Source organism: Trematomus bernacchii, unplaced genomic scaffold (genome assembly GCF_902827165.1).
Source record: "Trematomus bernacchii unplaced genomic scaffold, fTreBer1.1, whole genome shotgun sequence".
NCBI classification, from domain to species: domain Eukaryota; kingdom Metazoa; phylum Chordata; class Actinopteri; order Perciformes; family Nototheniidae; genus Trematomus; species Trematomus bernacchii.
The window spans coordinates 4,759,956-4,774,682 of NW_022987588.1; the positions used below are offsets into that span (position 1 = coordinate 4,759,956).

Genomic DNA, 14,727 nt, shown 5'->3' on the forward strand with positions numbered 1-14,727 from the left:
GTTCACACAACGTATGGATCAGTCTTCCAAGAGGAGCAGGAGCCAGCACATCTGTGACAAGCAGGGTCTGATCCCCTCTACCAGAACACGAGGAAAAGGGAAACCAGGATTATCTGGTCATACTGCATATCACAGGCATATATTCTCTGCACAATAGCACATGGCCAGCTTTACTGCTATTCATTAAGTGCTCTGTGTCAAATGTACAATGCAATTTGAATGATACATCCCAATTAGCATGTACTGTTAGACGTGCGCACATATTTGTGACTCTTCTTTGGACAAGCATTTATAATCATAATCTGAAATTGTGTAGCAAGGTAAACACTAAGAGAGAATATATATTTTCGCACTTATCTACTGTGTGTGGAGGTTTTCATTATCCACTGTCTTCCTGTTCAGTGGGGTCTCTGTGCCCAGTTAAGAGTCCTACTAGCCTGAGGCTAAAAGGATGGTAATTGGGATGACAGGAGAGTGGGGCTTAACTATTTCACTGCATTATGTTTTACACTTGCAATAATGCAGTAAAAGTACAAGATTATTTCATCACCGCATGATTGTAATATCCACCACGCTGGTAATTTGACTTTGTTGGCTGAGTGAATCAGAGATTTCTGCAATGGTGGCTGTCTATTGGGGGATACAGTGAATTAATTCTGAAACTATGACATCAAGCAGTACTGCACTATTGATTTAGAGCTTTACTGAGATTTGTCAGTGGACATGGAGGTTTCATTTGATATGTTTGCAAGCAGAGTATATACAGTATACTGTGAAGTGGCTTAATAAATGACAAGAGTCTGTGTTTGCAGGAGCGTACAGGAATTGAAGCTTGTGTTCTCACATATGTGACCTCCTGTGTCCTAGAATGTTGCCTCCACCCTACCACACCCCCCTGGTACACACACACTCACACACACTGGACACACACACACTCACACACACACTCACACACACGTATTCCACCCTAGACAGGCCAGGTTGCCAGAGCTACACAAACTCCCACCCATTAGCGGCAGGATTCCAGGATAACCATGGCAACCAGTCTCTCACCCCCGGGGAGACGAGCAGTAGAACTGAAAGGCTCCATTCAATTTCCACATCCCAGTACAGCACACACAAAAGGACACACATGCACACTTTTTCACACACTAACACACACCAACTGACAAGCACACACTCACACGGATTCACACACACACACACTCACACAAATACACACACACACACACACACACACACACACACAGACATGGACACGTCCAACGCAACCCACTTGCTCTAACAGCCTCGCAGTCACTCCAGCCTTGCCTGCCTGCCTCCACTGGGGTGAGTGGGAGCTTGTTAGAGAGACCGCACACTACATCCTCTCACCCACGGGCCTGGACTGCACATACAAGGCGCACCAGCGAAGCATTAATTGCACCTCACTTGTTGTGATTAGACACACTTTGAGAGGAAGTCGCAAGACTCGTTATTTCATCCATAAAGATTACCTTTCTCTTTCCCCGCAGGCATCCAATCAATGACAAAGCGCTGTACTGGGCCATGTTATCTGACTGCATCCAAGGTGACAATATGACATGTGCATTCTTGTGCTCCACGGGTGTTATGTCACATAGCAGAGGTGAGATTGGCATCTATAGAGTAATTTCCTTTGACATCTCTACAGTATCTCTTCTAAACGCAAAGGTTTGAGAGAAATTATGTAACATAGAGCAGGAAATATTGGTATTTGATAAGAGAGAGAAGTGCCGTTTGAGTATCAAATCAGTGGCTAATAAGAATGTAGTAATGGTGGTGAAACTCCAATCCCACTTGAGTGAGCGCAGCATGCACCCAGAGTCTCCTGCGTCTTAAACAGCCGAATGTTCTCGCTTGGTTTAACATAGAGGAGAGAGAAAAGGTTAATGACGCACAGTGGGAAATCATCCTCTAAGTATCACAGATAGTATCACAAGAAATGTGATGGAGAGCTATAGGGCTGGAAAAAGAACGGGTAGAAATGCGATGATGAGATCCTGAGAGAAAAATGAAGGAAGGCAAAGAGGTATGTGCAGAAAGACACAGTCATAGAAATATAAATGATTGACAAACAGGGCTCTTGAAGCGCAGGGTGTTGATTATCTCCTGTTCACATACGAGCCCACACAGACCATTAGATGTGAGCCCAGCTTGAATCAATTTGGAAATTATCTATTCAGGAAAACTCTTGAGTGGCAAGCAACCAGCACTCAGCCTTTTAGCAGCACAATGCAGATTTACTTTGTGTCATCTTGGCGACATAGTGTGGAGGTGAAGATGTGCGAGGGTGTAGTGTCTTGTTAAGAAGGACGTACAGGTGGGAGGAAATGTCGTTGGGCATATATCAGGTCAGCGAATATTATCAAAGGGTGTGGTGTTGTTTTGGAAACAATGTAGGAGTGATGGAGGGAGGGATGGAGGGAGGGAGGGAGATCTGGAACAAGGGAGGGATGGAGCAAGAGTGCTGTGAGGCTGGCACTAATGACGGGTGCCCAGGGCCACACAAGTACAGCTGTCTTCCCTCCCAACTCCAGCAATGTCAGATCAGCATAATAAAACCCAGTGTGTTACTCAGTGCTCACAGGAACAGCTGGGTGGCTTGGTGAAGAGGGGAGGAGAATTGTGAATCACCAAATCCTATCATCTCTGCCTTGAGCTTGGAGAGTTTCTTGAACAAAACCCAGTGCTGCTCAGGGAGGTTTAGAAATGGAGCTAGTGCTGGTGGACACTTAAACCTCTGGCAGCCTCTGCTTGGACAAATCACTTCGCTTTCATCGAGTTTCCAGAGGCTGACGTCAGGATGTGTTCAGAGCGCACTGAGTCACGAACATGCAGGCTCTGCCCACCACCTCATCTCTGTGATTGTGCCCTTAGTGGCCTTGTGCAAAGGATGTGCGTACACACATTGCATGATGTCAGAAGAACATTTCCAACCTAACCTCGCACGAGAGTCCCTTATCGCTGACATCAGGTTTTACAGGGCTTAACCCTGAATACACAAGCAGATAAAGTCAGCTCAAAGACTGTCTGTACCGTACTTGATCTTGACATATTATTTGCACTTTTATTGGCCGAACCTATATGTAGGAGGATATCTGCCTGTCTGACTCACTCCTTGTCTGTCTGACCACCCCCTCCTTCCAGCCTGCCAGCACTCTCTTTGTGTCTCTCACTGTTTCTTTCTCCTCCTCTCTCGCAAGTGTTTGTCTTAATCATTGCTGAGGTTATGAGGGCCGGGCAGAGCCAGTGGATAATGTGATTAGAAGGGTCTCAGCCGCAAAGTCTCTAGTCTGATCATCGCAGTCACCTGGGACTTCAGTCACATTTGTCGGGAATCTCTAGGCGGAGGATGGCCTCAATAAGATCTTCTTGTTACTCACGGTGTTTGAGCCTCACCTCTTTTTTGGCCTTGTTTTGGAAAGTGTGTTTGCACCAGCCCAGCCCGAGATGTTTGTGAGCACGGTCATGGAGTATATTGAGGCCAGTGGGAATAGAGGGTTTGGGCAGCACGTCTGTGGATGTCTGTGCACACACAACATATATTTGTTATTCCCAGGTGTGTGTGTGTCGAAGGATACTGAGTGTGTTTTCCAGGGCCTCCAGAGGCAACACAGATGAATGAAGCATTGGATCAGGTAAGCCGGGCGATACTCCCCAGCATGTGCTGCAGCTGGCCCCCGGGGAGAGCAGTGTGTCTGCCAGACCGCTGGGGGGGGGGGGGGGAGGTGAGGAGAGGAAGAGGGGCTCCTGCTGGAAAAACATGAAGAGGCTTTAGACATGACATGTGTGTCATTAATCACAAGATTCTCCGGGCAGTGATAGTGGATCTACCTGCACCCGATGGAGGGGACTAGAGGAATGAGCTGGACTAGTCATGGGAACAGGAAGACTGTGTGTGTGTGTGAGTGTGTGTGTTGAGATCTATTTTTTTTAGTAGCTTCATTAATGCCAAATTCTCTGGCCTTTTACCATGAGCCCCTCTGGCAGCTGCATCTCTGACAGGTACAGAGAGAGAAAAGCACTCTGGCAAATCTGTCACCATGCTAACTAAAACACGTCAGACGGTGGTGCTGTGTGTCTATGTGCACGATTGTGTGTGCCTGTGCAGTGTGGATAGGTGATTGGAATCCAAGGCTGCCGCAGTGAAGAGTTTATTGCATAGCTTTAGAGAAGGAAGAGACAGGAAGGAGCTTTGAAAGAGCTGGAGCAGTCGGAGTATGTGCAAAGTAGGGGGATAAGGGGAGAGATGGGGAGAGAAATCAAGGCATAGCTAAACTATGAGATGCAGTGAAATGTGTGTGTGTGTGTGTGTGTGTGTGTGTGTGTGTGTGTGTGTGTGTGTGTGTGTGTGTGTGTGTGTGTGTGTGTGTGTGTGTGTGTGTGTTCCTGGCCTCTAGGGAGCCAATTCGTCTCTCTGGACTAGACTGAGCCCACCTGAGTCTCTCCCCCACCCCTCCAGCTGTTTCCCTCTCCACCTCTAAACCTTCCCCCTCATCGCCCTTTTCTCCATCTTCCAGATTCACTAACTCCAAATCTCTTTCTGCAACTACAACCCCAGTGCCGGTTCAGTGCTGATGTAGTTCTGCAGTTTCGAATGATTTGCCTTTGAACCACATTATTGATTGGAATTGTGGATATCCACGGTGCAAATTAAAAACGTGAGGTGTTGCATAGATATTCCATGATCTGTAATACTTTGTTCTGACAGCTGTAGCCCAGTGTTTTCTACTGAAACAACTCCAGATTGTAGACTGTGCCACAAGCGGAGCAGTAGGAATTCCCATATAAGGAAAAAGGACCCTTTCTAACCTCCTCCCTCCTCTTCCTCCTCCTTCATGTTCCTTCTTCTACCCCTTCAGAGCAGCAACCTGCTAGCACTGTCAGCTCACTTTCTGCAATGATCTAATGCCCTTTAAACACTTAAACACACACACACACACACACACACACACACACACACACACACACACCACACACACACACACACACACACACACACACACACACACACCACACACACACACACACACACACACACACACACACACACACACACCACACACACCACACACACACACCACACACACACACACACACACACACACACACACACACCTATCCTGTAGGACTGCCTTAACACAACACTCCTATTTCAAACCCTGGTGGTTCGGTCTGTTTGACAACTAAAGTTTTCAGGCTGCCATTTACTTCTCTGGACATTTGCATTTCTACGTTTACTTCTGTAAGCTTCACAAAACAGTAAATATTGTACCAAAGATTCAGATCCAGCCTCACAATACCAATGGGAGGGATGAGGAGAGAGGGAAGCAATGTGGGAGGTAGAGATGGACTGAAAGATGAAGACAGTGAAGACGAAGAGAGAGGAAGAAAAGCACAAACAGAGCTGATAAGACCTTGGGCAGAGGAAGTGTCGTTCTCAGCCAATCCCCGGTGGATTTCCAGTATCCCACTCTTCCCCTCTGCTGCAGGATGTGTCCTCGTGTGGGAATACACAAGGAATGTGGCCCCCTTTGTTTGGTGTGCGATAGGCTCCTGGTTGGCAGTCATTTGTGTGTCTTACAGTATGTGTGACAAGCTCCAGGCTTGGCAGAGGCTGATCAGAGCAACACTCAACAGACCTTTCTGGGTAAGACCCTCCTAGGAAAACAATGACTGGTCTTATGGCTGCTATCTTTCAAAGCCCCTCCTCAGCTGATGGAGCTCTTGCTGGGCTCCTTCTGTGGTTCATATTCATGGACAACAGATTGAAGAAAGGGCTTAAAAGGCATCTGTGGCCACCAATAGGTTAAATCCGAAACCTATTGGTGAAGCTAGCCATTTTAACAATTACTCATTACTTTTTTGTTATCCATTACTTTTAATGTTAGCCATCTATTTCAAAGTATTACTCTTAGCTTCTTTCACGTTTATCCAGTAGCCATGTTTTTGCAAACACAAGCTAGCTTTTTCAACTGTTTATCCATTCGTTTTTGCTATAGCCATTTAGCTTTTTCACTTTTTATAAAGTTAGCTTACCATTTCAACTGTTTATCTTTTATTACCATTGCCTAAATGACTTTTTGAAATGTTTTACTGTAAACCTTTTTTATTTGTTCAATCAAGTCAATTTTTTATATTTCAATAATTAATTCATGAATATTAGCTCACTATTTTTAACAGTTTATCAAATACTTTCATCTAATGATTTATCCATTTAGGTTACTATCTATTCCGCTTACCGTTGAGACTTGCCAACTCCCTCGCTTACTCAATGTCACACACTTGAAATCACTATACATGTCAAGTCAAGTACCCCTGGTTGGGAATCACTGACCTACATCAAAGTGGTTTCATTAAAGAGCTATCTTTATTTAATCAAATGAAACGACACTTAATTTTTCCCTTTCTTTTTGTTGGGTGTCAAGCATGATATGTTTTCATTCACTACTGTATGGCTAATTCAGAACTGCACAAGTGGTTGAATGTGTTAAAGACTCTGTAAAGGGTACCATTTCACAGGATTTCTCTCCACACTGGAGACCTTAGTTCTCTTTGCCCAAGGCGTTAACAAAAGTACAACTCTTGAAAAGGCCTTTAAATAGACTCTCTATAACTGTCTAAGCCTACCTTGGCCTTTTACGCAATAATACGTCTACACACGGTTACCATTCGTGCTTGAGGCTACATCCAACACTTGAAGTGCTACCTAGCAGCAAAGGAACATGAAAGCTCACCGGGCCAGAAAGACATTCAGACATGAGTAGACCAAAAACAAGGCAAGGTGTTTATTGAAGAAATCATGACAGTGTCTTTTGTTTTTGTGTAGCCCTCATGTTGACAGAAAAGCATGATTAAATATCTTTGATTTCAAACACAGTGATACAAGGACCTATGTAGTAGTCAGGAGTCTGAGCACCTGATATAAAATAATGGTCTCTTATCTCCGATTAATGGAGAGTAAAGGCCATTATCTACTTTTGGCACGAAGGAATACAATGAAAATGATGTGTAAACAAATCTGCCAATGGTCTCTTTTTTTTCCAGGGTCAAGTTTTTACTGCTATATTTTGGTATTTTTTCAAGCTTTTGTCCTAGAACAAACTTAAAGGTGGGGTAGGTAATTTTGGAGAAACCAGCTCGAGTGCGCTTTGAAAATACACAGCCGGAACAAATCTGCCACTTCCTTACAGAGCCCCTCCTCCAACACACACAAACGCGCACATGACCAATGAGGGCACGAGATAAGTTTGTGCACAGATGGAAGGCTGTCAGGCAGGTAGGCCATCCAGTTATTTTAGCCGGGCCGGCTAAAATGATTGGTCGTGCTTTTTACAGTATTACGGCTTCCACAGATGACATTTTTTAATGGATTTTTTGTCAAAGCATTTAAGATATTCATTGCTATCGGGATGTTAAGAGCATTCCATGGAATATAACAAAAAGTGTATCTCGAGCCGGTTTCTCAAACTTACCTACCCCACCTTTAAAGAAAGCTGAAAAGATGTAGTGACAAAACATAAGCATACATGATACATCACAGCATTTTGGATAAAGTCATTCATTTTGCATTCATACATTTTTGAAAAGCAACCACTTCTTTGGTTCAACAGTCAACTTATGTTATGCACAAATACTGAAGATGAGTGGACTACAGGCAAAAAGAGGAAGGAAAGCCATAAAGCTGTCAGACAGCATCCATACCCTTTGACAAATTTCAAAAAGAGATGTTTGGTATGTTTTACTTTCTGAACTGTTGAGAGAACCCCTGCTTTTCAGAGGTGATTTCTTATATGTATGAGATATTTGGTGTAAACCTTTACAACTTCACCTCAATTACCACAAGACACCATGACAAAGAGTGTCTGGACGGATTTATCCACAAACTATTTGTGAATAACTGTTGCTCCTGTCAATTAGCGCAAGTAAACAAGTGCTCTGAGTATATGCAAACACACAGGATTGCTTCACATACACATATTGCATTGTATGCCAAAGAACAAGTCTGCTTGGACTTCAATGTGAAAGTAAAAACTTTATAATGAAACAGACACAAATGTTTCCCCAAAACAACCAAGGACAGGAAGACACTGTTAGCAAGTGCTTTTCACTTGATAAACATCACCTTGGTTTCAATGTAAAGGTGTTTTATGAAAGCGAAGCCGAGCCCAGGACTGTTTTGCTTGCAATCAGAAATGGCAATGGTGAGTCAGACGTGGAGGTGGGATAAAACAAAACTGAGGAGAGAGCCAAGGACACTCTTTGTGCTCATTTGAACTGTCTGCCCATACAGTCAGACAGCTCACTGCACATTGTGTGTGTGTATATGCAAGTGTGTGTACATATACTGTTTATAATGCCAAGTATCAGGAGAGACTTGTCCACACTCAAAATGAAACTGGCATTAAGTTCTTATTTCCTGTGTGGCCCCTCTACTGACATAAACATTTCAGTTTCACTGCAAACATAAAACTGGGCATGTGAACAACAGCAATGCAACTGCAGATATGTGTTGTCATGAAATCTTGAGCCAAGCAACAATAGCTCCTTTTAGACCCAGCTTCAAGAACTACGGAGGAGTGTTGCTAGTTTTGTCAAACTTCAGCCTGAGCACAACATTTCGTACAGACATTTAGAAGAGAAGCTTGTGATGTACATCGAGACCACTCCTCCACCGTGGTCTGTTTTTCTGTGCCTCCTGGGAGCGTGAACTCTGCCTCAGTGTCTGAACGTGTTTCTAAAACGAGGCGACACCGCGGTCAGTCACACAGGAAACTGAGAAGGCAGACGACCTCACATCCTGCCTGAGCTTTGGAAGAAACACTTCCTCCTTTAAAGCAGCAAGAAGAACTAAAGATCTCTCACGGCTGAGAAACATACCATATACAGTATGTCTGAAATGTAAAGCCTAATATTGCAGATTTGCACTCTCTGTTGTAAGAAACAGAATGTTATCAAAAGTATCTTTGGAGGGAAATTACATTCACACATTTGAGAGAATACAAGGAAATGACAAAGCACTGTGATAACTGGCAGAGTTTCCATCACAGACACAAGATCAGAAACAACAGGGCATCAACTCCATGATACACACCGCTAATGGCTAAAAGTTAAACCTGAGGTCCAAAACATTGTTTGTCTCCAGGCAACTTCTGCTTACTGCTTCTGCGGTGCTACTTAGGTTGATAGTAAATACATCAAGGCAGTGCTAAAAAAGATTTCTCACGTCAATCTAATGAATTCCCCGGTGATTGCCAAAAATATCTGAATAAGAAAAGGGTGGTGTGCATGTTGATACCAAACCGGCAGTGAAACAGATGAGACGCTTTGATGGAAAAGTCTGTCTGCTAGTATAAATGAAACCATCCTCCCACTGCTCTATTATATGCTGACAAATACCATGAAGATATTTCCCATACTGCACGTCCAGACACACATTTACAAAAGCCTGCTACTCTTACAGCAGTTCAACAATAGCTGTGAAGCTCAGCAGCCTTGCACTACATTTCCACTGCATTTGTTCACTTCAGTCTCTGCCTGTGCATCTGCCCACAGCAGCAGCAGCCCCCTGGTTGCCATCAGGGTTTCTTGGCTGCAGTTTTGGCTTTCCCGTTGGGTCCTGTTTTGATCTGGGTCATCTCCACATCTGTCAGGGCGTCAGGGGGAAGGCATGAGCGCATGCGTTCAATGGTCTTCTGGTGAGATGCCCTCTCCTGCTCCAGAGAGCGAATCATGTGCTTCATTTTGCTCTCTCGAGAAAGGAAGTTCTCTACGCTCGTCTCCAGTGTCTGAATCTTCTGCCGTGCAGCCTGGAGGACGGAGACATCAGTAAATACAAGGCACACCACAAGCACAGACATTTGGGCGGAGGGTTAACAAAAAGTGAAGCAGCTACACACTCTGAGAACTCCACAAGAGTCAGCACTAGTTTGACTTTTAAACCAGGACCGTAGAACAAAATATCAACTAAAGTGCAATGAAATATGATTGTAGTTCATACAGACTCCAAGCTTTCTGTTATACACTTGTTTGTGTTTAACTAACAGTTCTCTTAAACCATAAGTATAAGAGTCTGCACCTTTTCCTCTGTCACATCAGATATGAGAGCCGTACAATCCCTCTTTGACCCTCATTAATATGAGGACCATCAGGCTGGACTTTACCAGTCCGGCTTCACAGATTCACAAACTACTTGTCAAAATGTTAAGAGCATTTGGAGAACATACTGTAGCGTTGAGTCTCTTTGTCTTGCTATCATTTTCATTGAGTTTAACTTGTGTTTTAGTGCCATCTATTGGTCATCTGAGGCACTATCAGGGTGGATCTTTAAACATTTATGACAGTGAGTTCCATCAATGATTAAGCATTACAATAATGAATATCCTTACACATTTTATACCAAGCATTTGATATATGTCCCAATTGTATTCCGACTGCTCAAGATGAGAGGGAATAATGAAGCAGTGTGGCTATTCGCTTGCTTACCTGAAGTTTTTCCAGCAGCTCCATGTTCTGTTTCTTCAACTGCACATTTGTCTTCTCTAGTTTGTCGAGCCGGTCAGAGTCATCAGGCAGCGTGCCGGACTCCAACATCTCATCCTGCAGGACATGGTACTCCACCTCGTATGCATGCAGCTGCTTGGAGATGTCTATCTCCATTACCTAGCAAACAACCAGTAACATGTGTTCGTCAATAAGGTTAAAAATGGCAACAAAGAAAATATTACATGTATTTTGTTTTAAAAGCCACTTTTTAAATATGTATTTTTGATTTGGTTTCTTATCCAGATGTATCTAAGAATGTGTCTTACAATGTGAGGATTTCAGGATTGAAAAACCTGTTGCCTGACCACTACAATGCAGGTAAACGTGGGTAAAGTGGCCACGAATGCCAGAGTATTAAATTGCGTCATTGAGACAACTTTCTGGAAACTTGGAACTGTCAACATCACACATTGTACCTTTGCCATGGTCTGCTCCATTTGTGTCTGAGTGAGAGCAGGAAGTGTAGTTTTCAGAAAGTCCACAATGCTCTCAAAGCTATCACACTCCACTATCTCCCCCTCATGGCTGCCCAGCAGACAGAGGGCCACCTTAAAGATCACCCCGGTCCCTTGGACAAATACAAAATCTGAAAATACAAAACAAACACAGCATTAAAAAAACACCAAATGTTTAAACACACTTATCCTTTAAGCTGCATTAAGTGGCTGTTTAAAGGTCATCCTCTTCAACATTTAAAATGACAGGGGCCATTATTCTAATAATATATACCAAAGACGCGGGACACAAAGTTGAGGGGGAACTGTGAGGCGAAGAGAGTGAGGAACCACGGTGCTGCGTAGAGGCTGGGGCAGATCTCGTGCTCTTCAAAGTGATTGTACAACTCGCGATGGTAGTCGTGCAACAGCCTGGAGAGCTGGTACATCTGAACCTGGGATAACACAGACAGTGCGCACAGGTATAAACACACACATTTAACACATTATAAACAGACAGGGAAAACACTCTGTGCAGAACAAACTGGTTTATCTGGATCTGCTGAGTACCACAAATAGATCTGAGAAAAATCAGCAAGCAAGTGAACATTTACCCAAGCTGAAAGCTCCTTAAGTATTATGAGTGTCGTCTTACACACTTGTTCAGACACGTATGAAGGCCAAGCCTTAAAAGAGCTGTACAGTACAAACTCTTCAACAATGTATCACAGTGATCCTGACAAGTGCTACAGTGAAAAGCACAGCAGTCAGAAAAGAGAAGCAGAAGTTAGCTCAAGCTAAAATTACACCGTTATCAGTCTTACAATATCCTGACCGTTACAAAGAAGACAAGTAATACCTTCTTACCTCCTCGAGCTGAGCAGCTGCACAGAGAAAATGAGTTCCTCTTTGCTTTACAACCTTTGGATTAGTCTTAAAAGAAGAGAACTGCTGTGTAGGGAGAACGCAGAGGGCTGCTTGGCTACAAAGTTACCTGATGCAGATTAAACATTACCACGCCTGCTGATGCTCTCGTGAAGTCAGCTGATGTTTAACAGAAGCCAACAGGCATGCAGGTGTGGTCTGAGTAAGAGGTGGAGACACTTTACTACTGTTTGCTGGTGTTTACTCAAAACCCACACAAGGCCTTTTACTGCAGGTAAGGCCAGCTCGAACATGAACGTTAAAGTCTAGTGTGCTTGTTACTTACACACATTTTCCAATAGACTAGACACGTACTGTACATATGTTATGGAATGTATATTTATAGCCAGTTTGTGTAAAATTAAAGCTCTTTTAATTTCCAAATTATAATACTTAAATCAAAGCTTAAATTAAAATGTTCTATATTACCAGTGGAAACACCAAAAAAGCTAAATTATTTTCATAGTGGCTTTTTTGTTGAGCTAGTTTAATTTACCAAATGTTCAATTGAACACCACCTAATTTAAACGTCTAGAAAAAGTAGTAACTCGGCTCTAATTTGACACTTTTGGAAATTGAATGTTGGCACAACAGGTAATTATGTCTAAAGCTGATCCCTCACTGATCTTACAGGAAATAAATATAAACTATTCTGAAGTTAATACCGCTACCACATGGTAAGACGTTCCTTATATTCCAATGACATGTTCCACCCGTTCCTGTACTGACCTGCAGAGAGACCATGTCCGGTCTGAACTGCTGCCTGATGCCCAGGTCATACATGAAGTACTTCAGCATGTCAAAGGCCTGTTCCTCGCTCATGTGAAGCAGCAGCACTCCAGCCACAAAGCTGATACCCTGGCAGTAGCCAACCTGTGTGGCACAGTAAATAGAGAACACAATATTTACCACCAATGTCATGACCTTCAGCCCGCTGTGGCATTACAGTGATGCACTGTGGAGAAAAGAAACAGGATAACAGTATGTACCTCTGTATCCAGCAGAGAATAGGCTTTCAGGAGGTTGTAGAGGGAAAGCTGCCCTGCGCCGAGCTGCGCTGAGAAGTACTGGTGGTTGGGGAAGGTCCGGCCTAAACAGGGAGGAATAGATAAGATTTACATCTGAATTATTACATTTTCATTGTTTTTTTTAAGCTTTCAACATAACAGAAGCATAGGGATAATTTTGCATTCTTTTTAAATGGCCTATGTTTACATAATTCTGAAAAAAGAACAACTGATCTAATACTACCACAACATCAACTACTCAAAATAATACTAATAGCGTGTAATTATAGAGAAGCAAGAAGCTCTCCAGAAATGCCTTAATGCAGCCTTTTTCAACTCAGGGCCCACTTCAGAATCAAAAAATGTTCGTGGCCCACATTCAACCATAAACAATACGGAGGCTAAATAAAGTTCTGATGGTCAATTCAGAACATGTGACACGTTGTAAATCCAGTAGTACAGACCGCTGTCAAAGACTGTAATGACCGTTGCTAAGGAGGATTGAGAAAGAGAAAGGAAAGGAGGTTCAAATAAAACGCTTTTTTAATAATTAAAATGTTTCCACACAAATCATAATGTTTTGCAAATTATTTGGCGGCCCACTTGCAATGCCTTCCCAGGTTTGGAACCGCTGCCTTAATGTATAAATAATTTCCCCATGCAATATATATATAAACCAGGCAAATCAAATCCATGACGTCTTTTTGGCTCTCTGTGACTTTTGGCAGCCCTTTTGAATATTTGTGCACACCTAGATCCACCAGAATAGAGTGCTGCTGTGCAGTGAGCTGCTTCAGCAGGTCCTGGTATGGGATGTCCAGAGCCTGCTGACGCTGAGGCAGCCTGTGACGCAGCCGGCGCTGATGGGAAAGGAGCAACCACACCTCCCCTCGCCTGCTCTTGGGAACACCTGCGGAAGAGAAAATGGTGCTGTATTTGACCAGATACACATATACATGAGCATGTCTTCATGACCACATACTCCCACAGTCTTACACACAAAAACATACATGCATCCCTCACCTTGGCAGAGTGCACGATACAGCTCCTCCTTGTCTTGTGGGACTGTTGTTCTGCCCGGGGCTGTCAGTTTTCTCTCCCACAATGCCTGCGCTTCTTTGGAGCACTGGCCCACTTCCTGGTAGTTCAGCTTCATCTTGCGAATGTGCAATTCATCCCGGCTTGCTGCAGCACAATCACCATGATAAAAAGAGACAAAATAACAAATTCAACATCATTTCTGTCAATCAAGATTCTCTTCTCGCATCAGAAAATCGAGACCAAATGCCAGCAAAAGCAGGGTGGTGGATAAAGCCTTCTTTTTTGCTTTTGTACAACAAGATATTTCTGATTAAAAGATGTCAGATTTGATAGGGCCATTAACATCTTTTGTCACCAGTAACCATTGAAAGCCTACCACATACACACAAGCCACAATACCAACATTAACACCAAAGACCCATTTTATTATGCTGGAGAGACTACATCAAGGTAGTGGGTTGAGGTACAGCGGACAAAAGAAACAAAAACACTGTAAGAGAATGATCGTCCCTGATCATGCAAACAAAAGATTCTGAGTTGAATGAATACAATAACCAACACCTGAAATCATGCAAAACATCTATCAGCGTGATCCCAATGGCTGCTTTGTATCTCTTACCTTCTATTGAAAACGGTTATTCACAGTTAGGTCCTCAGACCAGCATTGGTGTCATAGTAACAAACAAAGGGAAAGAGATGTGTTGGTATAATTTTATATAATATAATTATTTGTATACTTGTACTGACGCTAATGC

The 14,727-nt window shown here is 43.3% G+C and overlaps 1 protein-coding gene across 9 annotated transcripts in view; it reads right to left on the reverse strand.

Annotated features, from left to right (window-relative positions):
• Window positions 1-6,794: 6,794 nt before the first annotated feature.
• The window catches only part of tbc1d4 (TBC1 domain family, member 4), a 30,327-nt gene continuing 22,394 nt past the window's right edge, over window positions 6,795-14,727 (reverse strand). For 6 of the 9 annotated variants that reach the window (XM_034128532.1, XM_034128536.1, XM_034128534.1 and 3 more), the window contains 9 exons: window positions 14,592-14,594; window positions 13,955-14,116; window positions 13,683-13,841; window positions 12,914-13,014; window positions 12,654-12,797; window positions 11,296-11,455; window positions 10,983-11,152; window positions 10,507-10,683; window positions 6,795-9,830 (listed from right to left, as the gene is read on the reverse strand). In XM_034128532.1, coding sequence (XP_033984423.1) covers window positions 9,600-9,830; window positions 10,507-10,683; window positions 10,983-11,152; window positions 11,296-11,455; window positions 12,654-12,797; window positions 12,914-13,014; window positions 13,683-13,841; window positions 13,955-14,116; window positions 14,592-14,594 — 1,307 coding nt within the window. In that variant the 3' untranslated portion in view covers window positions 6,795-9,599. Of the gene's footprint in view, window positions 9,831-10,506; window positions 10,684-10,982; window positions 11,153-11,295; window positions 11,456-11,867; window positions 12,301-12,653; window positions 12,798-12,913; window positions 13,015-13,682; window positions 13,842-13,954; window positions 14,117-14,591; window positions 14,595-14,727 lie in introns of those variants that run through there. The other 3 variants (XM_034128540.1, XM_034128533.1, XM_034128539.1) reach the window with 2 other exon arrangements.